The sequence below is a fragment of the Aulonocara sp. 'chitande type north' Nkhata Bay genome, linkage group LG20 (genome assembly GCF_057382095.1).
Source record: "Aulonocara sp. 'chitande type north' Nkhata Bay isolate Kocher_YH1m ecotype deep benthic linkage group LG20, A_spYH_male_GT1.1, whole genome shotgun sequence".
Lineage (NCBI taxonomy): Eukaryota > Metazoa > Chordata > Actinopteri > Cichliformes > Cichlidae > Aulonocara > Aulonocara sp. 'chitande type north' Nkhata Bay.
In genome coordinates, this window is record NC_141363.1 from 11,239,683 (window position 1) to 11,253,791 (window position 14,109).

The 14,109-nt window shown below is 41.6% G+C and overlaps 1 protein-coding gene across 2 annotated transcripts in view; it reads right to left on the reverse strand.

Annotated features, from left to right (window-relative positions):
- Window positions 1-14,109, reverse strand: part of prex1 (phosphatidylinositol-3,4,5-trisphosphate-dependent Rac exchange factor 1) — a 78,675-nt gene that overhangs the window by 57,469 nt on the left and 7,097 nt on the right. For both annotated transcript variants that reach the window (XM_086277375.1, XM_086277374.1), the window contains exons 2-3: window positions 3,715-3,780; window positions 3,410-3,532 (exon numbers count right to left, since the gene is read on the reverse strand). In XM_086277375.1, the coding sequence (XP_086133501.1) occupies window positions 3,410-3,532; window positions 3,715-3,780 (189 nt within the window). The remainder of the gene's footprint in view (window positions 1-3,409; window positions 3,533-3,714; window positions 3,781-14,109) is intronic.

Consider the following 14,109-nt stretch of genomic DNA (forward strand, 5'->3'; position numbering starts at 1 on the left):
GGGAATCCACTATATAAGTTTGCAATATATAACTATTTTTGCTCTCATTGCTATGTGCAATGAAACCCTTCTGCTCAACCCTTCTGCATGCCTCTGTGCAACTCCAACTATGCTTCTAACTGAGGCAAACTCTCAGGTATTTCCTTTCCTCAGATGACAACAACATAGTCGATTCAGGTACCTGTAAAGTAGCTTATAAGCCTAAACCGGCGCCAAAATGTGACGCTTTAATTTCTACTCCAAAAGACTGAAAAACATCACTTGTGCCCAGAATAGCGCAAAGATTTTGGGTGTTCCTTTGATAAACATAAGTCTTTATTCGAATCCTTCATCCCTGGAATGTTATTCTGGAGACTAAATGAGAGAGTAGCATCACACACACTGAGGAATCACATTGAGTCAAAGCAGAATGGGTGTAGTTCAGCGAGGTCAGAGCATGCATAATGACACGACTGTTGCTTCTTGCACAGCACTCGCATATACATTCCCTGAAATAGAGCAAATATTGACGTCTCTGATTTCTCCTCTGACATGAGTCACTTTTTCACCTCTGCACAGTTTAAATAATTCTCAGAATACCGTGATCTTTAAACAAGGGATTAACAAGTGTGTGTGTGTGTGTGTGTGTGTGTGTGTGTGTGTGTGTGTGTGTGTGTGTGTGTGTGTGTGTGTGTGTGTGTGTGTGTGTGTGTCTGGTCAAAAGAGGAAGGAGACATTCATGTTAGCCTCTAGTTAGTAAGATAAATAACAGTTGGTCAGAACTGCACAATGTTTTATTTCATTCACAATTTTATGACATCAGTGTTTCGGTTAAAGAGATTTATTTTTTATTTAATTCGACATCAAAGAGTATTCTTTTTCTTTCTTTTAAAGCCTTCCAAACCATCTTGGCAACATCTGACTTTGAAAAGCAATGAATCTTCCAGTTTTTCATCCCTAGCTGTGAGTGGCAGACCTCCTTGTGGAACAATGCGGGGGGGTTAATAAAATCCCAGTCATGGTGTTGACCTCTGATCGAGGTCAAGGGCCACGGCTGGAGGGTGCCAGACGGGGCCAGCCGATTGGCTGAGAGGTGTGAGTGCTGAAGGAGACAAAGGTCGTGGCTTGGTGAGGGAGGTGTAATGGATATGCAGCAGGAAAAGGTGGAGTGTGGGTGGCTCAATGCTTCAAGAGAAACGCACACACAAAGAGAGTGGCAAATACTATCACGCACGAATACATGCAGAGAGTTTAAATAAAGATGAACGGGAACAACAGCAAGAAAACGCAAAGCATTAGTAATTCAGTACTCCTCAGTATGTCATTTATAAATCCAGATATCTGCTATTGTTGCACCATGTACAGATATCACTGCTATATATGGTATAACTATGTACAGCTACTAGTTCACTGACAGTAATAATCATAATAACATCTGTATTTATAAGCAGCATACTTAGGGGGAGTAATGCTGTATAAATGATGAATGAGGCACTTGCTAATACCTTAGTAATGCTCAAAACATATTTTGCTTTGGGGCAAATCTTTGTTTTGTAATCATTTGGCTTTAGTCTTTGTGGATTTCATCAGCAATCAAGAAAATGCATGGAGTTATACGTCTTTGAAGCGAACACTCTGGTTTTCAATAAGTGCATTTTCTAGCTATTCATACCTGTTTCATTGTATTTGTATAATGTATAATGTTATAATCTTACACTATAAATGAGCAGAACAGGTAGCCATTTCAAAATGTGAGTTTTCCCCCCCAGTATTTATAGATTAACTGTCTAATCTCTTCATTGAACACGAATTATCCACTCCCCTTCACCAACTAGTATAGCTGCAGCTCCCATCTGTCCAAATCTTTACAGACAATTAGCACAACTTCCAGATGGGCAAAAATTCCCTTTGCTATCAAATATGAAATATGGTTACAGTCCTCCCTGTGTTGAAAATGTCCAGAAAAGTGTTACCACAAAACATCATGATGTCCCGGCAAAGTTGTCCTTTCCTGTGCTTCAGTCCGAGGGAGCTAAAAAAGTCTCTGCATATACATCAGTCTGCCCATGGAGAAATTAAAAAAGAACAATAAGCTCCTTTAATCAATTTCCCACACTCACGCTCCGTCTGACAAACCAAATGACTGTCACAGCTCACACATGTGTGAGAACATATTCTGATAAGCCACTTCAGCAGCTTCCTGCAGAAGTTATTAAATGTCATCCACACTGCAAGCAGGTGGCAGATCAATTGCAACTGATTATAATTAATTATTATCAGGTTGTGGTTAAACTCAGTGAAAAGCCTTCAGTTGATCCAAAATGCTGGAGTGAGAGTACTGACAGAGAGCATATTTCTCCCATATTGGCGTCTCTTCATTGGCTCCCTGTTAAATCCAGAATCAAATTTAAAATCGTTCTCCTCCCTCTTATAGAATATCAAATAATCAGATCTCAAAGACCTCAGAGTACCCCCAATCACCCCAATAGAGCACTTTGTGTTGAACTTTGAACTGATCTGATTGTGAGATGATTTCACCAAAAACAGTTGGTGTGTTGTATGGACAGAGACTGGAGTCTAAATACAGTTATCAGCCACAAAATCTGCTGTGAAGGCAGGATTTATTAATTGTTGGGTTTACTCCTTGGAAAGTCACCAAACTGGCTGCAGCTGGATTTTTGCAGCTGGATGGAAAAAATGTCACTCTGCTTCTGGCGATACTGTCGTGTAAGCTGGTGGAGCAGAGCCCTGATAGAATACCTAGGTGATGTATTTAGTGCCTCAGTGAAAGTAAAGTCAAGATAGTTTATCAGAGAGACACAAACAGAGACCCAGAGAAGAAGCCTGAGATTGAGTGCTACCAGCAGAAGCATTGTCCCCTCTCTGAGTGACACACCATCTCTTCCTCCCCGGACACAGACTCTTCTTTGTTTGTTTCCTCAGGCCAAATGAGTTCAAACTGAGTGGAGCGGGGTGGGTGGGGTGCAGGATTGTGTACTGGGGTTGCAGAGTTGAGAAGAATATGGAGGGATGGATTGGTAAAAAGTAGGAGATGTTAGCAAAGACTGATGTAGAGAAACTGAAGGAAGACAGACTGTTTTTGCCTGACAGGATGCAGGTCAGTTCTGTGAAGGTGGAAAACGCAACGGGTTGGGTGGGGGTAGAGAATGTGTATTGGTGAATAGGGAGTCCAGGAGATGGGAGGGGTGTTTCATGTGAGAAAGAGAGCATTAAAGGGTATTTCCACACAAGGCTTTGCACGCTTTCCCTGCATCTGTGGTTACGGGCAGTCCATGAAAAGAGCTTATGTGTGTGTATCTGCATGGAAGAGGCATTCAGGCATCCAACTTCTCCTATATGCATGCCTACGAGCTTGTGCCTGTAACAGTGTGCAGTTTTACGAGAATCTTTTTGTGTGTCCTGCACTTACAAACTGGAGGAACACATGTCCCAGTGCATGGTGAGGCTGAGGTTCAGGCAACAGGCTGTATTCCACTGCAGACAACACCCCCTGGTGCAGCTTAAGGATGTCCTCGATATTTGAAAACAGAATCTATAAAATGAGAGGATGATGTAAAGGGAGGGGACATAGAGAAGAAGGGAAGGAAAAGAGCAAAGAGGAGACCACAGAGGAGCACAGAGATGAGGGAAAAGTAAAGACATTAGTGACCAATTAGCATTTTCACATGGACGATTTCTGACATTTTGATATTTGCAATAAAAAGCTGGCCATACCTTGACATGTTCAGGTGAGAGACACTGTTGGTCGTCTGGAGTTTGTCTGATTCTGTGCAGAAATGCCTGAAGAGGAAACGAACACAAAACGGGTTTAAAAACAATGCGCCACACTTTACTGTCAATAAGGCAGACGGCTAAAGCATGTTCATCAGACATGTCAAAATAATTTTACATCGTTGATCTTAAATGGGTCAGACCAGGGTAGCTATTAAAAAACGTTCTTTACTAAGAAAAACTAAGAAAAGTTCTTTATCAACAGGAAAAGTTGCAAAACTTAAATTAAACACTCCTTTACATTTTCCAAAGCTGTCCAGTTCAACAGCTTACAGTCTTCGTCAGACAGATTCTGCCCTCCTGGCCTTATGTTTGATACCCCAAATGTACATCTATGAATATATATAAAAATGGAAGAGAATATCTGGAAATCGTTAGTCTCTTTAGGTTTTGGTAATCATGCACCATCACTTGTGCATGCAAAAAGTGGTCTGGAAGTGGAAGTCCAGCTTCCCTCTTGGGACTGTTTTAAATTTAGGATATAGGTGATCTTAGCTTTGAGGAAACAGATACAGTGCAGAAAGATTCATTGCATTAACATAACCACACGAGCCTTTGAACAGAAAACCACATTTACTCTTACATGCTTCGTGAAAATGTCTTTTCAGGTACCAAACAGACATTTTGGGGCTGTTTCATTGTCCCTTGGGTCTAATAAGACAAGACGTGTTTTCCTTTTACACTTAAAGCCTCGCTGTATGGATCCTAAAGCGCCTGAGCATTCAACTGTAAGACATCCTCCAAAATGAACTGTTTCACTGTTGCAGTGTCTACGCACAGCACTACACCAACATGGCTCATAATAAGGCTCGTGTCAAGTTGAGCTTTGCTTGCGTGTGCAGCTCAGTTTTTGTGTGTGTTAGTGCCTGCCAATCAGATCCTGACTTGGGGGAAAAAAGAAAAAAAAATGGTGAATAGAAGGGAAGTGAATCTGCAAACAGTTTCTTTTATTCTCTCTTCCCCATTTCTCTGTCTATTGCCCTGTGTCCGACAGGCTTAACCTGCCTCAGTCTGACTGCCCTTCAGACGCCAATACTGGGATATCAGAAAGGAGATATGCATCCCCGCACCGACGAATAAAACTATCCCGAAGCCTACTTCATCAACCCGGCTCCTGCTGTTGTGTCTGCCTGCATTTCATTGCCTCAGATTTAGAAATTGATAGCTTTCCATGTGAATCAAGGGCGTTACAAAGAAGTCCTGGGTTAAGTGAGACTACTGCTCTAAAAAAGAAAAGCCTTCACCCGATACTTTTGGTACAAAAGTATGACACCATGATCCTTATGCATGCCAACAATGTCATGTTAAAAGGTGCCGCTTCTACGTGTTTGCTTTATGGTTCAAGTTGTGAGATCCAGTGTCGCCCCAAGACGAGCACAATGGATCAAAAAATAATGCATGATTCTAGTAAAAAAGGTTATAGGACATTATCACTAACAGTGCCAAATGCCAATGCAGTAAATGTTTCATTGCAGGTTGCAAAGCAATACTTTCTTCCATCCAAAGTTATGGTTAAAGATAGACAGCAAACACAGATAGAGAGGAGGAAAACACAGCATCTCTGGCTTTTGCAGGGATTAAACTGAGGATTGGTTGCTAAATGCATTTTAGCTTATCTGGTATAGAATTGTATAACACTTTGCTTTAATATCACCCCCTTAGCAAAATATGTCTACGATCTAAATGCATAATCAAGGGGAAAAAAGATTTTAGCTACAGCAAAATATCGACTAAAGACACAAAAGACTTTCCCTATAAAATCTCTAATAACCTGACCACCAGCACTGAATATGGGCTGCTTTTGATGCTCAGTACTCAAAATGCATTAAACATTCAGCATTAGGTGCAATCCGACGCTAGAGTTGTCAGGTTGAACATGCTCCACTAAAGAAAATAGTCCCTATGAAACCTAATGACACCTTTGTAACACAAACTGCCTAAATAACTACATATGTTAAGTAACAGGATCAGTTTTTGTAATTTAGGTGAAGTGTGTCATTTATAGAAAACCTTTTCACGCTCCCTGCAGTTCCACATAGCACCAGTTACAGAAAGTCACTTCCCATAATTAAAGACTGACACTCCTAATCAGACGTTTGCTCTAAAGACAGAACCCAGCCAACCAAGCAGTCAGGCAGCAATTTTATAATTTCCTCTGCCTTTTTTTTCTGTTTCTGCCTCTCTTTACTAGCTTTTACGTAAGTCGTACCAAAAATAGAAAGCACGGCTCCTCAGCAGTGAGCTGTGACCTCGCTAATTAAGACCAGTATTAAAGGGAAGCGGTAGTTGTCATGTTCTCGACTGTTTTTTTGTTTTGTTTTTTTGGGAGGGAGCTGATTGTGCTTGAGGCATACACTAATTAAATCTCCCATATGGCAGCTTGTACCGTGTCCACACTGTAGGAGTCACTCAAGTGAGTGATTGCTCCCCAGCAGAGGATACGAGACAGGCAGGAAACAGAGCTTTTCCTCAGTCGCTTTCAGACAGGGTTAGCGCTGAGTGAGGGTGTGGCGGGTGAAGAAAAGAGCCAAGGAGGCAAAGGGTGAAAACAGAACAAACAACAACGAGCAAGGGGACAATGGTGGAGGAGACGGTGAGGTGTAAAGTATCTGTTATTCATGTATTCCTCTGTGACAGCTACCATCCAGGCAGGAATCACTCCTTTAACAAATGTGCCACACAGATGTGGTGAGACAGGAATCAGCAGGGAGGATGGTAGGAAGAAGGAACAAAGAATTCCTTTCAGTCAAAGTCTAACCCCAACAAGGACAGTCTCCCCCAGAGTTGTATTGGCTGTCTTCATTGTTCCATCACAAAAGAAGACAGGTTTATTTGGAGAGAAAATTGTCTCTCTCCGTCCACCATCATGACTAAGGCAGGGTACAAGGAAGCCAGAATACAGGACAGTGCAGAGCATAAACTGAGCATGCACCCCAAGCATGTCCAAGTTTACTCAAACTGAGACTTTTACGCAGTTTGTACAGTGATTTTTTTCAGCGCGTGATTGAAATCAGAAACAGGAAATTGCCCCAGAGAAAGGTACTATGGGTGTAATTGGAAATGTGTTGACATCTGATGGACAGCAGTTCATTGTGCACAAACAGCCAAGTATCATAATTGGACAAACCACAGTCTGGGCTTATTTTCATATTTGACTATTTATTGGGCCTTTCCACTAATGACCACCAGAGACTGTAACTTCCTGCCAGTCACGCTCAAGCAGAAGTTAGAGATACTCTGACATCATTTGTTTCAACTTCCTCTGCAATCGAAATAACTTGATGTATGACAAGTTATGAATGTTATTGGCTTTGTCACTGTGAAAGATCCAATATTTCTCCTACCGTAAAATAAGCAGATGTGACTGCACTTTTAGAAGGCTCTCAGCATATTACAAATCATGCACGATTTGCATAGAGAGGACAATATCTCAGAGCATTACGCACATGCACACAAACTGGAAATACGATACGTATATTGACGAGACCTGCTCTTTCCACAGAACGCAGTTAAGCCAGTTGTTTACGAACACTGTAATTCTACTCTACACCACTGTGTGCAGTTGTTGTGCTCATTACTGCTTAATTACCAAACTCAGAGACGGCAAGATGCGTCTGATGGTCCTTGTTTACTTTCATATCGCCATCTCCATCTCAGGTGACCTTATCTGTCTCTCCTCTGACATCAGCACGTCATCATCAGCAAGGCGAGGCATGTGTGTGTCTGTGTAATCCTGTTTAGTGGAGGATCAGACATTGATAAATAATATTTGCTTGACTGATGAACAACAACAATAACCCTGCCTGCACTGGCTCGGGCTGACAAGTCTGTGTTTAGATGTCAGAAATCTGAGTCAGTTCACTATGAATTTGATAGAGATGGAAAAGGACATGACGGTGTTTCAAAAGCTCGCCAACAAATCAAAAACAGTAGGGGGATGAAAAGAGGGAGTGCAGTGTAGCCTCCCTCGCACTGGTTTTCCTGTGTAGATTAGATGGCGCACCTTCTTACGCTTCAATACCTAAAAATAGCAACGATATCAATCAGTGTGTTAATAATAGTTGGTCATATGGGACACAGACTCAGTTTTGTGATACTTCTGGACTCATAACACTGAGTCAGACTGGCTCGGAGGAGGGCTCAGCTGCAGCACAGAGCACAGCGAGGATATTGCACATGATGCCACAGGGGTGAACGGCAGTAAGGGAAAGCTGCTCGTGATGCAATCCCACAGGAGACAAGTAACACAACCAGAAGCTCCTTGGCAAACCACAAAGTAGCTGCCAAGCACACTGATGCAGCATTGTACCCACTGACATTTCATTATGATATATACTGGAAACTCCAACATCCTCCATACAGGAAGTAGTTGAAAGTCATTCTCAAAGTGTATCATCACACTGTGAACACATCTTTGTTTTTTTGATTTTTTTTTTTTTTACATATATATGAAATTCTTGGCAGTTAGACATTTAAAAATCCACACTGCTGTTATGCAAACTTTGCAGCGTCTCTTATTATATTGCTCAAGTTTTCTTTACTATTGCTCAATCATTATTAAAAACTCTTTTTGGGGTTTTTTCTCCCTATTGGGCCTCAAAAGCCCACACTGCTTCTGAAAGTACTTAGAGAAACTCACTGGGGTTGAAACTCACAATGATGAGAGCAATACACAGGAAAATGTCAGCTATTATTAAAATTTCTTAGCTGTGACTCTTTACAGGGATCGAAAAGAGCCGCTGTAGTTCAAGCATGACAGTTATGTTTATTGCTTTGGAATTTAAATAGTGAGAGTCAAACGAAAGCTTTTTTAATTAGCTGCACAATGAGAGAAACCAAATACAGTCGTGTCATAAAGTTTTCACATCGCTGTTCGCAACTTTGTGAAAAACCCAAGTACATCCTTGCTGCTTTCATAGGAAGTAAGAGAGTATGTAGCTGCCAGGTGCTGCTAAACAAACGCACTTCTTTCAGGTATGTGCTAACACAATACCACAATGTGGTAGGAATGGACATCCCAACAAATTCACCTCAAGGTCAGACTGTGCACTGCTCAGAGAAACCAGAAAAAAATAAAACAAGAGACTCTAAAGGCCTCAGTTAGCACAATCAATGTGAAAGTTAATGACAGTACAATTAGAAAACAGATAAACAAGTATGGCATGCTTGGAGAAAGTCACTTTTCTGTAAAAATAAACAAACAAACCACAAAACTTCTGGAACAATGTCTTTCGGACAAATGAGGGCAAAGTGGAGATGTTAAGTCATAATGCACAGCAATGAAATCCAAACAAAGCATATCAAGCGTCAAGCACGGTGGTGGAGGGGTGAGGATTTTGCAGCCACAGGACATAAGGACATTGCAGTTGACTATATACAACTGAAATTGTGTGGCAGGACCCTATGAGAGCTGTGTATAAATTAATGCCATCAAACCTCAATCAAGTGAAGCAATCTTGTATAGAAAAGTAGGGCAGATTGCTTGTTATTGCAAGTTATTGCTGCTAAAGGCACATCTACAAGCTATCAAATCATGGGTTACATTTAGTTTTTTAAAGCACTGCACAGAGGCCTGTTAAACCTTTATTTTTCACATGTAGAAAAAGACCTTAAAAGCAAGCTTTAAATATAACAATGACAAGAGTCTTTTTTCCCCTAGAAATATGTCTGCTAGCTTAAAACATTGCAAACCAGCTTTTTGTTAGCATTTTCCCAACCCCACACCCACACCTCTGAATTCACTTATCTGGTGTACATGATATAAGCAAGATTTTCAGTCAAATGCTGTGCGTGAAACCTCTTGTCACTCAGAAAATTGCCCTCATGTCCACTGAAAATATGAAAATTAGTGTGCAAGTCAGTGCAAATTTAAATACACTTCTAGACACAGCAGTAGTGGGTACTTTAGTGTGGATGGTTGTGATGGCACTGGAAAGTGCAACTTCATAGTGTCTGTCTATATCACTCCAATATCACTCAAAAAAGTATGATGGTGCCAGACAGTTTATGTACAGTTCATGGATATACATGCATCACTTTCTCCCACAAATTGCATGAATGCTGTCAAATGTGCCACTTTTTCAAGCAGCGTGTGAGCAGGTTGAAGTAAGTTTGGGGGATCCCACCAAACTGAGTCACTCGTTTCTTTCTGTTTTTCTGTTTATTGGGAAAAAAAAGTGTGTGCAAGAAAAACTGAAGACAAGTTAAAAAATCCCAAACTGCAACAGAAGAAGTGCACACGCATGCCTCTGCGCGACTGTGTGACATGCAAACAGGAAGTGAAAACAGAGCAATGGCACAGAACAAAGGCCAGTGCTTTTCTTTGTCTTTTTTTGACGCTCAAATTCGACGACAAGAATTTCGTTTTCTTCTCGAGAACATAGGCGGCTCAAGTCAGGCGAGAAAGGAAAACAAACACGTCGGCAGAATGAAGCAGCTCCTCTCGACACAAAAGCAGCAGATGCCATTTCTGGACAGGAAGTGTGGCTTTTGTGAAAAGGAAGTATACGACATGTTTGAAGGCCACTAACTCAGCTGTTCTAAGTAAAGTCTGACAACTTTGTGCTAGCGTGCAACCAAGCTGTAACAAAGAAATAAATCACACCGTGCTCTCAAGACTAAGGAATTGCAGATTTTTTTTAGCTATGCTGCAAAGGCGAATGGAAGTTAATGTTATTTATTGGTGTGGATAAAAATGAATGGACTGAAATGGAAAACTATAAGCTTTAGGTCATTTTCATTTTTAACGGACACACACTGCAGAAGCTTCAGGTTTACAGCTTGTCATCGCCTTAAACCCAAAATAGTGCAATCATACCAAACGCTTATGTCTCTTGTCATGCAAGGCATAAGGCAGCATTCATTTGTGACTGACAGCCAAAGTGTCATTGTGGGTTTGATTGGGTGGTGGGTGTTGCTAGATGCTGAGGTTTATCAGAGCGAAGAAGGGCCAGACAGTAAGGTGTGAAGATGCAGATGGACCATATGTTGGTGGAGGCTATGTTTTCGCTCCAGTGGACAGTTAGTAAGATGCCTGCTGCCTTCACGTCTGCTTTGTCTGCTTCTCAACGCAGCTTTCTACCTGCTGCTAAAGCAAACTATGAAACATGACTCATCTCCTATTTATCTGTTTTTAGGTGAAAGCCTTCTTGTTGGCAAAGAATCCTACATATTAAAAAGAACTAATAAAACACGCCACTGATATAAAAAAAAAAGCTACAATATTTTATTTACCCTTTCACATTTCACATTTCCTTTCACCAATGAATGTATGAAGCCAAAATGAAAATATCAAGAAGTAATGTAACAAGTGTCAAACTAGGTCATGTTGCAACATGGGAGGCGACCACGCATACGGAGTCGAAGTTAGCAGCCACGAGCACAGGATGTTAAGGGTCACTCACAGTGTGCGGCTGAGGTTGTTTTCAAGCTCGACACTTAGCAGCGGCCAATTGTTATCTGTAATAACCAAGGACCGTAGAACGGCAAACTTGTGCGCGTAGATCTCAGCTGCCATATTAGAAGCTGAGGTGAAAGTTTATACAGAAAAGAAAAGAAAAGTAAAGCGCTGTCAGTCAAACGAATTCTCGTCAAGGCTGGATAAATACTTTAGGTCGTTTTCTGTAGTTAAACAAAACCTAGTGAGCACACATACTTAGCTTGGACCTGTTAGACAATGACATCAATGCTTTAACAGGTTTCATACTAAACAGCAATATGTGTGAGAAGTGACGAGGGATATTAGCATTTGTTTTGCTGCCATCACCATGTATGCATCCCATTTCTCATAACAGCAAGTGCAAATATGAATGTATAGGAAATCAATAACAACGTGGTATAATGGTTACATAATGTACATGTCAAATGTTTCCTTAGCCATTTGTCTGGATTAAATCCTTTCAACAAGCAGAGTTTGGAGTGTGTTAGACTTGCTATTAGAAATCCAATCAGACTGTGCGGTCCTAAGCACATTGTTGCTTTACTGTAAATATCAAACTTGATTATCTTCTTTGAGAAGATAATCATTATTTCTCTCCATGATGAAAGGGCCAATAGTGTTAATGGGAACAGAACTAGGGCATTTTTTCTGCCTACCCACGGCTACATCAGCATTCAGCAACAATGCTGGGCCATCTCACTCAATTCAGATATCTCACAAGAGACCCCGTATATCAAGAACAAGCTTGAACACTTGTCAAGGTTTTTCTAGCAGGCCCTCGGAGCCTCTTTTCAATTCGCTGTGGTTCCCACACCTACTGAAGCAAACCTCAAACAGAACCACAGATCCACAGATTCAGGCATTTTCTAAGCGAGTTCTCAGGTCACCAGCCTCAAGCTTTCTACCCCTTCTCATCCAAGAGAAAACAACAACAAGCTTAAAACAATGCACCCATTAAGGATCTCTCTTTTTTGGAAAGAGGATTGGAGTGGCTAGTCACAAAGGGAGACGGGGCATTTTGGAGAGGGAATGGGGCCATTTAGGGGTCGACATGGCATGAAATTGAATAAATAAATGAAGAAATCCCCTCTTTGTGGCCTGGGTGCAGCAGAGCCAGAGAATGGCCCGTGGCGTTGCCATAATGAGGGACCCCAGCAAACCTTAGGAGAATTCTTTTTCTCTCAGGCCGTAATTCACATCTTTCCCCAACCCTCCAAAAACTCCCTCAGCTCCCCTTCACCCACCAACCAGTGCCTTGCTGTCTTCCAAGAGAAAGCCTTTTTGGCAGCGCCAATCACCAAAATACAAAGTCTTCTTTGAGCCTCGTCCAGTTTTTTTCCCCCCCTCCCCATCTCGCTCACTTCCGCTTTGAAGGACTTTAAACTTCAGGGCTCTTTGAGCTGTTCACATGGGCGGAAACTAAACACGACAGGGGGATGACACAGTGCCTCCGCGACAGAGGACAGGCAGAAAGCGCTGGGCCGAATACTTCCTGTCTAAGACTGGGTATTCATCACAACCCTGCTGTACAAATGAATGGATGACACACGATGAATATGCGGACTACGTATTTTGGACACCTCAGATGACAAATTGTTGAGACTGTCTCAGTAAGCATGTTAGGCTTTCAAAACTATACTTTCAAAAAGGTTCCACAGTTGCTAGAATTTTACAATTTACATTTCTGAGCTTGCTGACATTTCTGTCCAGTATTGCACAAAGTTGCTTTGCACGTTTTGTTTTACAAGCTGCTCCCAACTACAAAAGAAAAAACTTCCAAGAGGAGACCTGTGGTCCTAATAATCATTCATAAATGAAACCAGCAAATGTTTGACTCCTTTTGTATTCGTTTTATGTATCTGCTGCAATGTGGACTAAAAAAACTGCAATGTGTGCAGTTCTTTATGCGTTAGGCAGCATCGGACACATTTTTCAGGCTTAATATCAATTCTACCACTCTCACTACAGTATATTCTTATATACTTGGACGACATGCTGGAAATGGAAACATCTGTGTATTTGTTTCACTGAATGTTACAGCCGTCTCAAAACCTATTACAAATGTCTCTACCTGTAGCCTACATGGCTCAAATTACATTCTGTCTTTAAAGGGAACATCCACAACAATTTTTTTCTAAGTTGCTTTCCTGTAGAGGGGTGACATGTGTTGATCAGTAGATAACATCATGGACCAGATTGGAGAGGCCATCTGGACATTTGTACACTTGGTTGGTTTTTTTGTTTTTTTGGGGGGTGGGGGGTCGACAGACACGGGTATCACAGACTGGACCAGAGTGTGGCAAGTATGAAGCTGAGTGAGCCATCAGTGACCTGTGACGCTGCCGGCTAACCAATTGATGTAGCACAGGTGATCACTCAAGCTAAACTCCATGATATTCATACGTGTGTATCCAAGAGAACATTGCAGCTTGCCTTCATGTACACATCCAAGCTAAACCAAAGTACGATTGCCACACCTAACATGCAGCTGAGCAGACATAAACAAGGTTATAGGGACAGAGAGGGAGGAAATTGAATGGTGGCAAAGACACAAATTAGTGGCTTACATTACACCATAATGGGTCTTTGGCAAAGCAAGGGGGAAGATCACAGAGACTGTTCGCTGGTTCTGACTTAAACAGCATTTACCAGCCTGATAGAGGACGCCATTAAACGGGCAGACAGCAGCTAGTCAAAGCCCTGCCTGTCTGAAAAAAAAAGTACTTCTCAGTCTCTGAAAGCACAAACCTACATCCTATCTCACTTCTCGTTTTGGCAGCCACAAATGCAGCAAACGCCGAGGTAAGTTTCCACTTCTAGAAGTGATATTTGCAGGTCGATTTTGATTCACCATATTCAGCCGCAGAGCAAGTTAAATAGTGAGCCACATTTAATTTTGT